This window comes from Apis mellifera, linkage group LG10, assembly GCF_003254395.2.
Source record: "Apis mellifera strain DH4 linkage group LG10, Amel_HAv3.1, whole genome shotgun sequence".
NCBI classification, from domain to species: domain Eukaryota; kingdom Metazoa; phylum Arthropoda; class Insecta; order Hymenoptera; family Apidae; genus Apis; species Apis mellifera.
In genome coordinates, this window is record NC_037647.1 from 973,827 (window position 1) to 992,527 (window position 18,701).

Consider the following 18,701-nt stretch of genomic DNA (forward strand, 5'->3'; position numbering starts at 1 on the left):
GATGCCATACTTTTTGATCACGTCCTGCTTCTTCTGCTCGTCGGACGTTGGCAAACCCAGTTCCTTTTGTCTCTGGTCATACATCATCTTCTCCACCAGGCCTCTAGTTTCACCATCGAGATCGGAAAGCTTGCTCGGCTCGGGGTTCACTTTCTTCGTGCTGATCTCCGGATCGCAGGTTACCACGTGAGCCCACCATTGCATTTTGTTCACCTGTGAAAACAGTCGAAGATTCTTCTCTTTAGTGATCGTAAAATAAAAGTAAGGATGGAAGCAGGATATTGCATTAATATATCTGAAAGTTGAAAGTTAATTTGTTTCAAATATTTAAGTTTAATTGGTAGTAAAGAAAATTAAAAAAGAAAAAAAATATATGAAATGTGAAATCAGGAAACATTGCAAAATAATTTTATAAAATTAATCAAAGAGAAACAAGGCGATGGTTGTAATTGGGTATATATAATATAAAATTTATGTTTTAATAAACGTTTCAATAATTTATATCAAAAAAAAGATTAACAGATTTATGGTTTTAAAAAAAAAGAAATATTCATACTTTAATTTTCCTGCCATCTTTCACGTTATTTGCAATTAATTATACATATATCGAATGTTACATCTATTAAAATTCAAAATCAACTTTTACAAACATAAAATATTATTAAAAAGAAGAAGGAGAGTTACAAACCTATCGACTTCAGAAAGGATCAAAACCTTTATTAAATATACGTTTTATTAAATCAATGGAATATCTATCATCTATTATTGAAATATCGATAATGCCATCGAATCGTGTTGATAAAAATATGAACAAACGAACAGTTTGCTCGTTAAACGATCACGATTCTCTCACCCTTCACCAAACTCTGTACAAGTTATTCTGATCGTTCATGGCCACGTCAAATCAACGAATTCTTCGCGTATCCGATATCATCCGTCAGAAATTCATCGCTAAAGCGATAGCATCGTTGGAATCCTCGTTTTGACAAGGCCGCGAGTATCCAGCATCGAGTTGCTTGCTTGCTTGCATCACTTACCTTCTCCAGGTTGAGAAGCAACACTTTTCCATCCTCGATCACCCAGGTGGATTCTTCGACTTTGACTTCGTGTGGAAAATCACCGTCGATGATCGGCGGTTGACCCTTGATGCCGCAGGTCAATCGTTTTTTCGTGATCGTCACCGACACGTCCTTGGGCCTGGCTGAGAAGTTCACTTTCAAAGGCACTTTGATCTGGAATTAAAGAACGATTAAAATTAGTAAATATACTCTTTGATATTAGAAATTTTTTATTTCTTCTAAAATTTCTAAAATCCCCCTTTCTTTACAATCAATTTTCTCTATTCAATTATATTGAAAAATTAAATAATTTTATATTTTTATTATTTTAGTTTTGTCACTGACATAATTATCATCTTTTCAAAATTTTTTTATTCAAATTTATAGTCCAAATTTGTTCGTTTGAAAAATTAGATTATTAAAATTTAACAATTTCCTAAATATTAAAATTTCTAAATTCGACAAAATAACTGATTTTCGATTTTTTTTTTTACAATTATAAGAAATATGTGGGTATTTTCAGCAAAATTAATACAAATTTGTAATCAACTGTTTATACAGATCGATAATTCTACAGTTAAGAATAAAAGTTTCATGCGTATAGAATATCATAAACATTTCCCTTTTGCAATCGATAAATCTGATAAAAATTCTTCGCACAATTTGAAAGTAACGATCTTCTCAATGCATCAAAAAACGATATTCATCGAGTATCTATCATAACAATAGCGATTCATTCGATCGATCGCGGTTCCGCACGATTGCTCTCTTAGTCCTTCTAGAGATTTCGATTTCATTGCGTATCATCGTGATCCATTTTGATGGGACCTTGGATTTCGGAAATCCTTGCAGTGCAACCTTCGAAATGAGCCTTGGATAATTTAGACCCACGAAGAAAATCTTTTATAAAAAAAAAGAAAAATAAAAATCAACAGAATCGTTTCTTATAATTTTAAGAAAGAATATTTTAAAATTTAAGGAAAGTGAAAAAAAAAATTAATTTTTGAAATTTCTTTCGTAATCACAATGTAAAAATATAAATTAGTTGGAAAGAAATAAAACATCACATTAATATAATATAATTATAATATTGGATTTTAATGAATTAATTATAGATATCAAAAGATAATACAAAGACATGTCGATCTCGATAATAGTTCAGAGATAAGAAAATTTTCGAATAAATGTTGGTTTTAGAAAAGATGGACGATCATTCGAGAGGGCAGCACGTTTCGCAACAGAAAGTTCGTTCCTATAATTTCTTTTATTGCGGTTCGAATTAGCTCTTTTAGACGATTGCAGCAATGATTATTATCGTTTTATGTACAACGAGGAACTGGTGCTAGTCGACGATTCGAAGCAAAATTACTAGAACTAGAATTGTGTATCGAATGATTCTCGATCAGTATTCTTGGTTGGTTATTTTTATATATTGCCTCAAAAATGTTTGATGGAGTTGGTGGAAAATAGAATTAATGAAAGTGTCTAACGCAATAGATATCGTTACGAAAGAAAATTGCTGTGAATGAAATCTGAATATGAAATCACATGATTCGTATTTTTTGTATTCAATCTATCTAATGAGCTGAATTAATTTTTCCATAAGGAATGCATTATTCTGCTCGAAAAAAAAGGTAGTTGCATTCTTAGTTAATAGTAGTTAAAAGGTGAAAAAAAGAAAAATTCTTGAAAATCTCTTGTTTCTCATTTCAATATTTCACATTATACTTTGGCTATATAAATCTTTAAAGTCGTTAAGAAAGGAATTCTTTAAGGCTTAAGCTATAAGCTTCTCACATAAATATTATAATGGCCATTGATTATTTAAATTTCTCAATATTTTTAACATCAAAGTATCAAAATAAGGAATAATTATGAAATAATTAACAAAGGAAAAGAAAAAATTTTGAAGATTTAAACTATCTAGTGCAAATACATTATATTTCAACGTTTTTATTATCTCCAGAATACCAATAAATAAAACAATTGACAACAAAATTTTCATAAATTAAGCTATATACATTACAAGCTAAATATTTTATAATATTTAGAATATTTAAATTTTTCAAAATCTTAAACTCATAAATACCAATAAAAATTGACAAAACTCTGACAAAAACTTTTCTTATTTCTACTTCCTCAGAATTTCTTAAATCTCCTAAAATCTCAGGATAAGAATAAAAAATCGATACTAAAATTCAATTTCTGATATTCTTTCCTCTTTTGCTCATATTATTCTTAAATATTCATAATCTTGAAAAAATAGATTCGATTCATAATATCTTAAATTCCAATTTCATCGATTTATTCCTTTTTTAATCATGTCTAGTCACGATAACGCATAATTCTCGAGGCAACGATCCATGTGGGATGTCCTCGGGTGCTGGCCACCCGAGGAACAATTAAATCCATCAAGTTCTGAAATCCTAGATGACCCATCGTGCGTATCGCGTGTCGCAACACCGATCATCTCAAGAAGGGGGGATGAAAAAAAAAAGGGAGAGGGGAAAAGGATCACGAACGAGACGAAGAATCACGTCGTGTCGTGGGATCATCATCGTCGTCATGTTGGATGCGTTCTTGGATTTCTTGGCGTGACGACGATGACGACCGTAAGCGTAAACGCTGAGCGTAGTTGAGCGCACCGGTGCGTGGAAACGGATCATGGCTACCAAGTTAACACGTTAACAAAGTAGAATATTATTATGATGGAACGACAAAGAGTAAAGGATTGTGTCGCTGATCTCTCGGATTATCATTCATCTCTCGACGCTGCGTTGACTACAGAATTGTGACACGAAAATTTGGACCGAGATCGTATTAATTTTTCTTCACGATTCAACCTTTATCAAAAATTGATAAAGAATTTTAATTTTTTCAGAATCGTGTATCTTTGATTTTAAAACACGATAATTCTTTTAAAATTGGACTTATTTTGAAAAGTTAAAAAAATTATCAGATAGCGTATAAAAGAAAATAATGATTATTTTTTTTCAATATTTATATACATCCGATTCATTAAAGATTCAGATATAATTTAAGAAATATATTTTATAGACTTATTATGTTGTACATAAAAATTTCATTGAAATTAAAAATAAATCTTCAGAATATTTTTTTTTTAAATTTTCATTACAGGCACAGATGAAAAAACTTTTAAAACAGGATAATCTTTTCAAGATTTCTTTTATTTACTATTAATTTTTCTAACTTCTTAAAAAACCAATTCAAGTTGTTAAATCAAATCATTAAATGATCGAGTAAAAAAGTTATTAATTATTCTTTTAAAGGCATCTTGTGCCAATATTTTTTAGAGCTACTATACGTGATATTATTCTTGTCTAGATATTTTTTCCAACGTTTATTAATACTTTGCAGGTGAACTATGATCACAAACTCTTTTTTCATTTCTTATAAAAATAACAAATAAATTTACTTGATAAATCTCATACTTATAATATTGAAATAATTCTTTCAAATCCAATTTGAAATATTAAATCGATTCACACGCTATTGTGCAATTTTTTTATTATTATTGTAATTTATATATTTATGTTGAAAGTAATAAAAGAATAAAAAATAGTTTTTTTTTCAAACGTATTAAACTTTATCCTTGAGAAGATTATTATTTCGAAAGACGAAATTGTTTGTAATCATAATAGCAAATATTTATTGATTTTTGAAGAATAATTCATACGATCAATTAATTTTGATATTACATACATATTTCAAATTTATTTTAATATTCATTATTTTATTTAATTAATATTTAGTTATATTTTAATTTAAAAAAGTGATGGAATTTATGATTCATATAGGATTATACCTTCAATCGTCCATCCTTTTTTTTATCAATTGCGATTATCAAAATGCCCTGAATTTATTTCTCATTAAATATTTTAACTTATCTCAAATAGTAGCAGAACAGGTTTGGAATTGGAAAAAATTGGTTGCCATAGAGTAGATGATTTTATGGAGAAATTAACAAGTACACGAACAACTTCCGTTTTAAACCTCGTAATCAAGTTACCAAGTTAATCTCAACTTAATCCCTCGATTGCTCGCAGACCGCAAAAAAGAAAAAAAAAAGAAAGAATCGAATCGAACACGCATCTCATCGTCGCACAAAGGAAGACACACGCGAATTGTAGCAAGAAGGAAAGTGTTTCAAAAGTAAGAACACGAATTTAAACCTTGCCTCCTTTAGAAGTCGGACGACTTTACGAATCGAAAGTAAACGCAGCCTTGGTTCTCTTCAGTAGAGACGTGCAAAGGGATGTACGTGAGCAAATTCACGTTCAACTCGAATTAAAAAAAAAAGTACTTTGCTCGAACATTCTCAAACTTTCTATCTCTTAGAAATTCAAACCAATCAACTTGCAGAGAAGTTGCACAATCTTTTCAGAAAAACTCGCGTAAAAAAGGATACTATTATTAATCTTCAATATTCATCTTGAACACCATCAAATGACGATAAAAACTTAATCAATTCAGTTAACCGCGCTAAGTATACCAACTTTTCAAAACATTATTGTCGATTTTACCGTAGATTTCATATTCTAATAATAATTCTGCTAATGCAACATCCTCTCAGACTCATTAAACCCATTCTAATTATAATGCAAGTATAAGAACGGTTTCCCCTTGGTAATTATTTGCTTATTCGCTTATTCAATCGTTTCACGAGAGGCATCATTAGACTGGAGTTATCGTTTTCACGATTTTCAGTTTGTTGTTCAAGCCATCTTCACGGTGCTACACTTGCAAAATCTTCTTCTATTCATATGCGATCTTTTATATGCTTGTGTACTTCACGAGAAATATCGTGGAACGGTATACAGATGATATATTTAATCTTCATAATCCTTTGTGTTATTCTCCCATTTGTAAGAAAAATTTATCTTTGTGATTTTTTTTTATAATTATTTTATTCAATAAAAAATTGTAAGTATTTATTATGTAAAATATTTTTGTTGTTTGTAGTTTTATATTTTAATAGAATTAGTTTTTTTTAGTAATATTTTGAAAATAATATTTTTAATAGTGTTTATTTTTTACATTCCAAGGAAAATTCCATTATTATAATCAAAAACTGAAAAATATAAATATATAAATATATATAAATATAAATATTAGATAATAAATATACAAAAATCTTTTGTGTCAATTTGATGACATGATTATTACATATGTCGAATTCATTTTTTGCTCTGTAATTGTTGCTATAATTATACATTCATTAAAGAAAAAAATGCTGCAATATTAATTGATTCCTTTAGATTAACTTTATGTATAGCATTATGTAATGTTTGGTATGAATTTCAAAAAGAGACAGAGATGTGTTACGGTCCACTTTCTTTTTCTTATCATAAGATAAAGCTAAAAATAAGATGAGAGTAATGCAATGGCATCGAATATGTATGAATGAAATTCTTTGAAAATTCAATTAATTTAATTACTAAGAAAAAAAAAGAAACAATTATTTATCTTCTCATTTCCTTGATGTTCAACTTGATATAATATAAATTATATAAATTAAACAAAGGATAAAAATTAATATTCTAATATCTAAAAAATTAATTGACAATTATATTCAAATCAAATCTGTGCTTCTTTCACGAGACTTCTCTTTCACATCCATTTATTGTGTGGCACGCATAGTACGCACAATGCATGCATGTATTATCGTTTATACGATGGAACGTGAACAATTTGCAACTGGAGTGGGAGGAGGAGAGCCAGCAATTTTCAATCGACGCTCCCTCGTGCCCATTATCTCCTCTATCGATCTACAGAGGATCGTTTGTTCTTCGCGTTTTTCTGAACTTGTATCATCCACGGATATGAAGACCAAGACCGGGTTACCATAACTACGGGGATTAATATAAAGATTGTTCTTAAGTTGTGCAATGTCGGTTCAATGGTAAAGGGAGTTTATGGCGAGGATAATTGAAGCTTTAACTTATTGGGGATAATACGAATTGAAAATAATGGATCGTTTACGCCACTTTTGAGAATTTGTGCTTCCCCATGGATAATTTGGAATTCTTTGTTGGAAGAAGTTTTAATTATCAAAGTGAGAATATATCATGATATATTATTAATTCGAAGATTATATTTTTCCGATTTTTTAAGTAATTGGAATTCTTTGTTGGAAGAAGAGGATCTTCTTTTAAGAAGAAATAAAATTTTATATTAAAAAAACGCTTACAAAAATTAATTTCTTGATACAAATATCGTTTAATATATTTTGTAGAGTCTCATTTTGTATTTTACAGCAAATTGCATTGTAAATTTTCTTTCAAAGAATATAAAAAACTGGAAAAGAATTATTATTAAATATTTAATGAACTTTTCATTTGATTTCAATCCAGTTTCAACCAATATTGCCATAAATATGCCATTTTTCGTTGTTCCATAATTATTTTTTCATATCTAAAAAATAGATAGAAAATATTCTTCGATTTTTCGTGTCGCATTAAATGTATTAATTATTAATAACAAAAAAAAATTCTCAATTTATCTGAATTCCTCAATTCAATTAAAATTTTATAAAGGCCTATAATATAGAAATTAAGGAAAAAAAATAATATAAATAATAATAATAATAAAAGCGATTACCCAGTGTAAAATAAATGGATGGAAAATAAGGCGCAATCTGGATGGACTTAATCTGATTCGTCAATCAGAAACGGGAAACGATGTACGCGAGGACGGACAGATGTATTCGCAGGAACAATGAATTCCTTCTGTGGCGAAAACAATTAAGGGGTAACAGTGTGTCAGAGTTGCCGCGGTTCTGAAACGTAGCCTTGAATTTGAAAGAACAAAAGGATGGATTACGTTAACAAAATGACACGATATGAGAACATTACGCGGCCATGCTTTGTTTCTCTTTAAACACGATTCTTTTCTCGATTTAAATTAGAAGTATATGAATTAATCCTATCTTTTTTTCTTTTTTTGGACAATAAAAATTATAGAGAAACCTCTCTGAGGATTAAATTATTGTCCATTAAAAATAGATAATGGATTTTTATTTAATAAGATAATGTCTTAAGTTTAAGATGGAAAATTTTGTCAATATATTCTATGGCTAATAAATAAAAAATATTATATCTATATATTAATATAAATCTATAAGAAAGTTGTAGATAAAAATATGGAATTAGAAGACTCAGTAATAATGACTAATAATGTAAAAATATAGATAAGTATCACTTAATAGTTCTCTTCGAATTTTGTAATTTTATTTATATCTTTTGAATAAAATATTAAACAATGTTTACATAACATTTTTTATTAAAATTCATGAAATGTAAGATTGACAAGATTTGACTTAATCTATTACCCTTAAATCTATTACCTGGAACTAATATATAACTATTATAAAATATTTATATATATTTATATGTTTCTATTTTGTAAAAACATAAATTCTATAATTCATTATATCATCGATATTGATTGCTCTTAATCAAAACTTCTGTCACTGTTAATGATTATTTCTAACCAAAAAATAATTTTCTTCAACAATAGTTATATATATAGAAAATAATTTCTATAAATTTTGCTATCAATAATAAAAAAGTTATAATTATTATATACCATAATTCTTAAAATTTAGATTAGAACATTTTTGAAAAATCATTTAAAAATTAGAATAAATATTATTCTCAAATATTTATTCGACAAACATTCAAATTCCACTTGAATCAATTTTTTTTTACATATTTTAACATTTAAAGGCTGAAACGAAAAGAAGAGATATATAAAGTAAATTATTTTTAGCACGAAATAAAATTTTTCCAATTTATTTTTTCCCCTAATATTAATTACGATTAATTAATTTCTATAAATATTAATATTTAAATATGAAAATATCATCATTGATACTTAGCATTTTGAAAAGTATTTTAAAAATTCCAAGAGAAGGATTAGGTGAAGATTATTTATATTTCCATTATCCATACAAACAATACAATGGAACATGTTTAACGGTATCGTGCAAGTTATTTTCAGGAATTTGTTTCCTGTGTCCACATGGTGATCGGGCTTGCGGTTTTCGCCGTGACAAACACATTGCAACACGAATAAAGTGTCCACTGCTGAACATTTCATTGAATAAGCAACTTTCTCTGGTTTGTTGACTGTCTACGTCTGATAACTTTGCTCCTGTGACTACATCGTGCCCACTTTCTAAAGATTAAATTCTTACGAATTATTATTCAATTAAACATAAATAAATTCAAATGTTAATGATACAAAAATTTTAAACATGTTAATTAATGTTAATTAAGGATATTCCATTGCTATCGTTTACAGAGATACATCCGATTTAATTTGTATTCTATAAAATCTATAAATGATACATAGAATGGTCCCCTTCAGGCATTTTCGATAATTTCTGCAAATATATTTTGAATAAAAAAGATAATTACAAATTGAGAATTGATATTAATATTATTTTAATCTTTTTAAATGAACCACCTATTTTTGATTTCATAGTATTATAATAAATGTTGAGAAGAATTTAATAAGTATAGTATAGTATAGTATAACCTTGAAATGATCTCAGAATTATTCCCAAAATAATTAATAAATTAACATACAAAGTGAGTCCTACAACATGAATACTTTAAAAATAATTGGTAAATTATTTTGTATATATTTCATTTAAAAATTGCATAAGAGATATAAAAATACAGGAGAGGATAATATTATTAATTTATCTGCAAGACTTTTTTGGATATTTAATAAACATATTAAAAATCAAATTTGTTTTTGTTGTTATGGAATCATGTTTTTAATAAATTATTATTCTTTATTAAAAAGTCTCTTAAAATAAAAAATTATTATTTTAGGAGTTATAATAATTTGAATTTCATAAATTTCAAAACTTATATAAAAGATAAAGAATAGAAAAATATCGTTTTTCTTTTTTCTTTCATAAAATTTTTTACAATATTTTTCATAACACCTGTGTTATATCCTCTTCTATATAATTTTTATATTATTTAATTTCAAATAATCGCGTTACTCATCCTGTAGAATAAAATAAAAAAAATATTTGTACTTAAAATAAATCAATGATCCAATCAATGATGTACGATGCGTCATATAATTGGTCATCGATTACAGGGCTGAAGGTTAATACACCTTTTCGAAGAGGTATGGTAATCTTAGATAAAACCACGTGGATGGATCAACGAAACTTTCATTGTAGATTCGTTCGATGAGCCGATGTATCGAAGGTTGCAGTGGCGGGAACCGATTTTATTTGGCGTCTTCGCCGGAATCCTTGATAATCGAGAATTGACGTTTGTACGCGTTTCACGGGATGTTGTGCAATCAAATAGTTTCCTCGTTACTCACTGCGTTGGATAACGTGCAAGAAAACACGATGATCTTCTGATACGAGACCCTTTTTATAGGTCAAAGATTATATTTTCTTGATAAATATCTAACAATTCATCATCCTTCGATTTTCCTCGAGATTTATTACGTTTTATAGTTGTGAAAAATGGATTTAACACTATTGTTGATAAATGATTTATAATGCTTAGAATGATAAATCATTTTGACAAAATAAAGAGATTTATATCTGTCTGTATCATCTGCTATATTTTTAAAAAAGGTATAGTAAAGATTATATAATTTAAAAAATATGTGACGATTTTTTAAATAAATATAAAAGAATTGGAATATTATAAAAAAAAATTTATATTGAATATAATATTGAAAGAAATTTTTTGAAAACATTTAATAGATATATATATATACAGCTACTGAAACATTGTAAAAAAATTTGAATATTAAAAGAAATTTTTTTGATATAAATTTTTTTAAAAACACATATAATAGATCTATATAGAATATTTCAAATATGATAATTTCTGAAATATTAAAAAAAAATTTATAAAAGAATTTAAATATTGAAAGAAATTATCTTTGAAAATACTTCATTTTTTTTCTATATTTAAATGATATTACATAACATCTTATTCAAGGAATGTAAATATTGTTTAACTCTGTATCAATCCTCTCATATATACATTTATCATCTATCTTATATTTTTCACTTAATATATTCAAATCTAATAATATTTTAATATTAAAAAAGTATTAAAATCAATTAAACTTTGTTGTTGAAATATAATTAAAATTGGAAATCTTTATAAATATTACACAAATTCAACTAATAAATTATAAAAACCAATGATACTGTTTTTAAAAATTTAAAATATAAAATATTCAGGTTTTAATGCTCTATTATTCTGTATTAAAAAATTATTAAAAATCATAATAAGATATAATATAAATTGTTTTATATATAATCCAATATATTTATACACTTCATTAAAATCAAATTTTTCATGATAGACGAACTTTCTTGCAAGATAGTGTACGAAAACTTTTGCGATTGATTTTGAAATTTTTATTATTAATATAAGAATAAAAATCATTTAGAATGCAAAATAAAAAAATAAATCCACTCAATCATGATTTAAATATCTTTTACTTCAAATTTTTCAAATTTTTATCTTCGTCTTGGAGATGTTCAAATCTATAGCTATATATCGTCGAACTTTGGATATTTATAAGAATAAAAATTTCAAAGGACGTAAGTGAAGAAAAGCGGCTTAATCGATGACCATGATTCGAAAACATCTCATTCGACGTCATCAGCCTTTGCTCACTGTTTTCGATATTAGACTTAAATCGATTAGGTCGGACCAAGGTTGATGCCGCAAATTTAATATTCATATCACGTATAGATGAGTAGTACTGTGATGATTAGACACGACATTAAGAAGGCATTGACACAGTAATGCGAGTATCTAATTCTTAAAGGTTAGAAAAATTCGACATTCGATATTCCTGTTATATTTTGTATAAATATCTCTTTTGAAATATCTCGTACTTTCAAACACGACTAGGCAGACGATCTTTTTTTTATTTTCGATCGTTTCTGCTGCTGGACGAACGAGGTCAATAGATAAATAGGCACAATTATTGGTTCTCATTAACATATGAAATATTCACAAATACTATTTCAAGGTGAAATAATAATGTTATTTTCTTAACTAGTGTAAACGAGTCAATTTGACATTTGAAAGTATTTTTTTCTTCTTTTTTAATATATTCTTTAGTCGTTAATTGCAAATAATACTTGTGTTCGATCATTGATATTGATCAAATATTTGGTAGAAATTTAAAAATAGACATATTTGTTACGAAGAATTCTATAGAATGATGTGACCTACTTATTTAAATATTAAATTATTCAGTATTAAAAAAACGATGTGTATACACTTTTTAAATCTCATTCCATTTAGTGTTATATCATTAGTTGTATTATCATAGTGTTACGTCATTAATATTTAGAAGATAAACAAATTTCTCTTCATGTTTTAGATTTGATGAATTTGTGCAAACATTCGTAATCCTTTTCTTTCACGAGGCAAATATCGTTACAAAATTTCAATTATAATCGTATAATTTTATCTATATCCTTAATAATAACTTTATCAATCAATCAAAAAAAATATAAACGATTAAAAAATGTGCTACTTAAGAAAACTTGAAATTAATTTTTTAAACATCCATTCATATAAAAAAAATAATTCAAGGGCCCAAACCGTGAAAGGGAAACGAAAGGCAAGAAGCTTACAGTTTTCAATTTTTTCACCATTTTTTCACACCGGTGATTGTTCGTTCTTACAACTTTTGATCTACAAGGACGTGATTTCCTTCCTTTCATCGATTACTTCACACGAATAAATCACGAATAAATAGCTGTCACGATCGAATAAATCAGGGAAAAAAGAGATCATCCATAGTTCCGATCATTAATCAGCACAAACTATTCAACCGAGTCGCCGATCGGTATCGAATGGTTTTTTATAGAATTTGAATATTAATCTTGAAAGTGTACAGCTTAAAAATTCTAAAAAAAAAAAAAAAAAAAAAAATAATAATAACATAATACAAGTAATAAAACTCTGTGTTCTTTTTGTATACAACGTTGTTTGCGAATAATATCGAAATAAAGAGGAATTCTTTCTTACGGAAGAAATCAAAGCGATTCAAAAGCAAAGGGAACAATGAGAGTCAATTATCTCGAGTGCTGATCATCTTTTATCAATGTACGATCGTTAGATCTCATTCCATTCAAGGACGATTCTGACTCTCAGATCCATTTACATTTATCGAGACGATTCTTTTTCGCTTCTTCGTATAAATTCGAATTTTTACGGTGCATCGCCATTCTGCGTGCAATATTACGCTTCATGCTTCGTTCCACGTGATTGTGATATTTCTCTGCTAGCTGTATTATTCAATGTTTGGTGGAAATATATAAATATGATAAAATTGGTTGAATTTTTCACGAGCATTTAAAATTGTAAATTTTAAGAATTATATAATGTATTCAAAGAATTTTCATTATAGGAATACATTATATAACAGAAATTGTAATAAAAATAATTTTCTAATGGAAATCTAAAGAATTTAATTGAAAAGATGAATTTTGTAGAATTTGTTTGTTTTTCGAGAAGTTTAGCACGAGGGAGAAATTAATTTGAAGTTGACTTTTTTTTTTGGTGAAATCAGGAAAGAAATTATACACTAAAATCTTTTTGCATAATGAAATTAGTATCGCGAGTGAAATTTTTACAAGTCAGAAGTTATCACTGCTAATAAATTCTATTATATAACGATATTAATAATGTAAGTAAATTTTAGAAAAAAAACTAGAAATTATCAATTAATAATGTCGATTTATTCAATTTGACACGATTAAAAAAAATTATTTGTGCAATAGAAATTTATTATTTAGTTTCTATTTCGTGATTCATTAATTCTTATATATACAATTTCTGGAAAGTATTCGATCACTCTTTAAAATCTCTACATTTTTCGATGCTTCTCCTTGTTTCTACATCAACGATTTCGAAATTTTCAATATGAATATAACTGACATAAATTTACAAAATTTATTTTTTCAACTTTTCGATATAACTCCAAAACAGATAAAAAATATACATCTTAAGATAAAAAAAATTATAAAAATCAATTTTATTTATTCTTCTTTTTCGATTAATTTCAATTTTTTTTATCTAATAAATTAATTCTTCTAACTTTCAACAAAATACTCAAGTTTGTTCATTCATTTTCGAAAAATTATTCTAACAATATTTTTTATTACTGATTTAACTTTTGCTTCGAAATTATATCAGTTCAGATTTCGAGCAAATAGTAAGATTAAAACACGAGATGAAATTATCTCAAACAATAATCAACAAATAATCAAATTCCATACGTACGAAAAATGTAAACAAATTAAAAAAGTTGAATTTACATTATACGAGATAAATATTACAGCGTGCTATTAAACCATGACACAACAACAATTTGTCAACTCACGCTTCTTTAATCCATTAAACCTCGCGTTATATGGGATAATCTTGGATATTCGAAACCGACACATTCGATATAATTACGATATGTGAATATTCATAGGTCCGGGGAGTTAATGTTTTATTTGGCAAGGCTCGCGGCGCATGCCGAATCATAACTCATTTCACATTTTCAGCGCAATATTATATGAAAGTTTGCTGTAGTAATGGATCGTCGTGTCCCCCGAGAATTTGATACCACAGTGTCTCGCGAAAGAATTACTATTGATTTACAAGCTGACAACCGATCGTCGAATACTTAATTCGAGTAGTTAAATTTCTCAAGATGGTTCGAAGGTGACGGTGAAACCATAAAGAAAACGACGATCGAAAATCGATCGGAACCAGTTATTTTTCAAGTTGTTATTCAACCCGGTGAAATTTATATTCTAAAATTAAAATCTATCTCTCGTTTCGATTCAGAATCGAAGTTATCCTTACGTATCCATCATTTACACTACTTTTACGCTCAACAAAATTTTTTTGTTATAATTATCGCTCGTTTAATTATTGATCGATATTTCGTAGGCGATGACATCACCGTAATCAACGATTACTTTGCAAAATCACTGGAATACCATAATAACTCGCGTATTGCAAAACGGGTTGCATCTGATTAAACAAACAAATCGTTTCAACGCGATGATAAAATATCTCGTTGTAATAAGAACATAACAAATACAGAAACGAAGAAATAATATCATCATTTACGAATGACTGAAAAAATATACAACACTGTAGCAAAGAAAAAAGACACATTGAACGAAACTTTTTATATTCTCGATCGTAAACGTAATGTATCCCCATTCGTGTAAGTAAAAACATTTTATTTTCTATGTTTAAAAAGTATTCGAACTGTATTCAAGGCGATTTCGAACTTTGAATATCTGTAGAATATTCGAAGATATGAGCACCTTGACATTTAAAAATATCAAATTTCATAAAAGTAGTATTCGAAGCGTGAAAGATAAGAATTACTTGCAACACGTACTCCGATTTCACTCGAATTCAATGTTGCAAACGTACATTTATCTTAAGTAATCTTTCTGGTTAAACAACTCGTAAAAGTTTTAAGATTCCAATACTTGCTTACAGTGCATCGTAACTTTATTCTTTTATCTTATTTCAAACCATTCATTTCACCCTGTGTGCACATATATATAATACTTCGGTTCCACACTTCTTCCAAATAATTAAATTACCACCAATTCTCCTCTCTCTCTCTCTCTCGATTACAATTTACACGTTGCTCTCCATTGCGGTTCGACATCGCATTCGAAGACGGCGGGTAAAAGCGAGAATAAAACGCAGGGGACAAGGAAGATCGATGAGCCTCCGCGGTACACAGGTGCACGTGAACCGCGTTTCTACGAAAGCACGTGCACTGAACGTAGAAAGAGAGAGAGAGACAGAGAGAGGCATGGAGGGACGAAGAGAGATGCCGAGGCCCAGATAGAAGTGGCGCGTGCGACTATGCATCCGGCTTTAAGAGATGATCTAGCGGGGAAAACGCGGCGGTTCTTTTATGTAACCAGTTCGGATGCAACTGGTTTAAGAAGCTTCTGTGTCCGGGCTATACGGACAAAAGCCAATCCAAAGGTATTCTAATGATGAAAAAGCGAGCACGTATGTGTGTGTGTGTGTGTTCCGTTTTGTAATTTCGTTAATCGTTCGAGCGAACAAGAACGATTAAGTAATGATGGAAAGCACCGTTGCATCGCCGAGCAGCGAGTGAATGCCGCTATTTTTGTAGATCCTCGATAAGTATCGACTCGCTGATGCCGATGGCCTTCGCGATTACTCGCCATAGTTTTGGATTAGGTAAAGAAACTGTTTCTTCTCTTTTGTTTTGAATTTGTATTTCGTATAATAAAATTGTGAATTTTTTATATATTTCTTTTTTCTTTTTATGTTTGTGATTGCTATTCTTAGCAGGATATTTTCTATCTTCAAAATGGTTCTAAATGTAACATTGCTGTTCATCTTTGCAGAGAAATTGATAGATATATATTCAATTAAAAAATGAAATCAACGACGTAAAAATATATATAAATCAATTACACATAATTGATGTGAGATTTATTATTTCGAGATATCGAGCATGTAGGCGATTTGTCTTTTAACAAGGCAAATTTTTAAAATACAAAAATTCGACGAGCAGAGCAAGGAAGTTATCGAAAGAAAGAGTAAGACAAAGAAGATGGGAGCTATGGATCGCCGTTTCGTTTTCGGTTGGCCGAATTTATCGGTGATCGACGAGCGTCGACGAGGACGCGGTTGCAACGTTTGACGTTAATCGATGGAAACTTTATAACCGGGCGATATATTAACGGAGAAGGCAGGTGTTGGTATCGGTTGCTCGGCGAAACCGATGTGGTAGCGGCAAAAATTCCAGGGGACCGGGACCGGTTCCTCCCAAAAAATTGGCGCCGAGCGGGCCATGTTTCGGGTCAAAGAACGGCCTTGCCTCTCCGTGCCCCCTTCGCCGCCTGTTAAGCTCCCCGTGTACTTTTTCGCGTCCTCGTGCCCCACCGCGATACGCCACCTCGACGCCAGTGGCGTAACGTTATACGATCATTCGGCAAAAATGAGGAGAAAAAGAGAGAGAGAGAGAGAGAGAAAAGAAGAAGCTGGAGAAGAAAAAGCGAAGAACAAGAATAGTTAATCCGTTGGAATCTGAAAATTTACAGAATCGAGGATTCTGTTTGAATTTTTGCATTATAATTTGCGAAGGGAATATATATAATAAAGTCGAGAAAAAATTTAAAAAAAGAATCGTAAGATGTAATTGAATATTTCGATACGATGTACGAAGGGAGAAAAGGGTTCTGGAAATTCTATTCGATGTTATTCTTAGAGTGGAGTGCAGACTTGGAGATCTTGTGCAGACGCACGGAGCAAGCACGAACAATGAACGTGCGCGCGGCGTCTGCATCTGTTCGAGAAAGTGCAGCGCGTTTTGTAATCTCGCGTAATTTTACGAGGACAGAGAGGCTGATGCGATTCGACTTGCCGGTCGGTCGTCTACTCGCCAAGATTTTGTTATAGCGAATATTTCACGCCGTATTCCTTGCGTCATAGTAATACCGTGAAAAATCGTGATATTAAGGTTACTCGATTCCTCCGAGTCGTAATTAATCATAATTTGAGGCTACAAGTATCGCCTCCTTTAAAACTCCAAAGTTGACCAACCAATAGAATAGTTTTCTCGAAGCAACCAATTAATACCTTTCCCCGTTATCGTTAAACGATAATCGTAAAAATGTTGCTCGAACATTATTCCGAGCAAACGATCGACAAAACTCGATCATATCGATACACGTGTTCACCGGTGGCCCAACAGATACAGCGAGACAAACGAGCTTTTCTTCGTTGCCTCGTTACGCCAGTGTGTCCGATCGCACTTATTGGGTACGCGATCGATGGCGCGCAACCGCGCATGCGCACATCAGTTGCGCACAAGCGAACGCGCGAGCCGCGCACAAGCGAACGCGCTTGCGCAATTCACTTGCCGCTCGACGAGGGGAAGGGTAGAGGGGGCGAAGAGCGTGGCGATCAGTGGCGCGGCCGCCAAAAGTGAAATCGAGAGGTGGAACGGGACGAAATACAGGAGGGGAATCGCCTGCAGCTGTTTAAATGAAAACACAAGATTAAGGGTAAACTGGGAGCTAGAGAGAGGCGAGCCATTGCACGATTGGGAGGATGGATTCGATGTGGCCTCCCTTTTGGGCTATCTTTACGTTCATTAGATTAAGCCTGTACTTGCTCTTCGAAGATATATATTCGGGATTGCTTTTGGAACGTTGCATCTCGTGTTGCCATCAGTGTGATATTTGAATGATACTTGAATTGATAAGTGGTAGTGGAATTGTTTTACAATGTGAATCCTCTTGCGTAATCGAATTGTTATTGTAATATTGTAATATATGTTTGGTAATAAAAACTAATTCATAAAATACAAAATTATAGAAATTTGTTTGAGCAACGACATATCTATAATTTATAACTTGTTATTTAATTTATTGAAATTAGCGAGTTAAATCATTGTGCAAGAAATTATAAATATTATAAATATTAATTACCGAGCAATAAATTATGGTAATAAATTTGATTGGAATTTGTCTGAGACAAACGTGTCACTTCCATTCAATCATTATAACATTTATGATTGACTGACATTTTG

General features: G+C 29.9%; 1 protein-coding gene across 1 annotated transcript in view; it reads right to left on the reverse strand.

The window, feature by feature from the left end:
* LOC408304 (nuclear migration protein nudC) overlaps positions 1 to 18,701 on the reverse strand; it is a 97,352-nt gene that overhangs the window by 582 nt on the left and 78,069 nt on the right. The window contains exons 5-6 of the mRNA XM_391855.7: positions 1,038 to 1,232; positions 11 to 213 (exon numbers count right to left, since the gene is read on the reverse strand). Of these exons, the coding sequence (XP_391855.2) occupies positions 11 to 213; positions 1,038 to 1,232 (398 nt within the window). The remainder of the gene's footprint in view (positions 1 to 10; positions 214 to 1,037; positions 1,233 to 18,701) is intronic.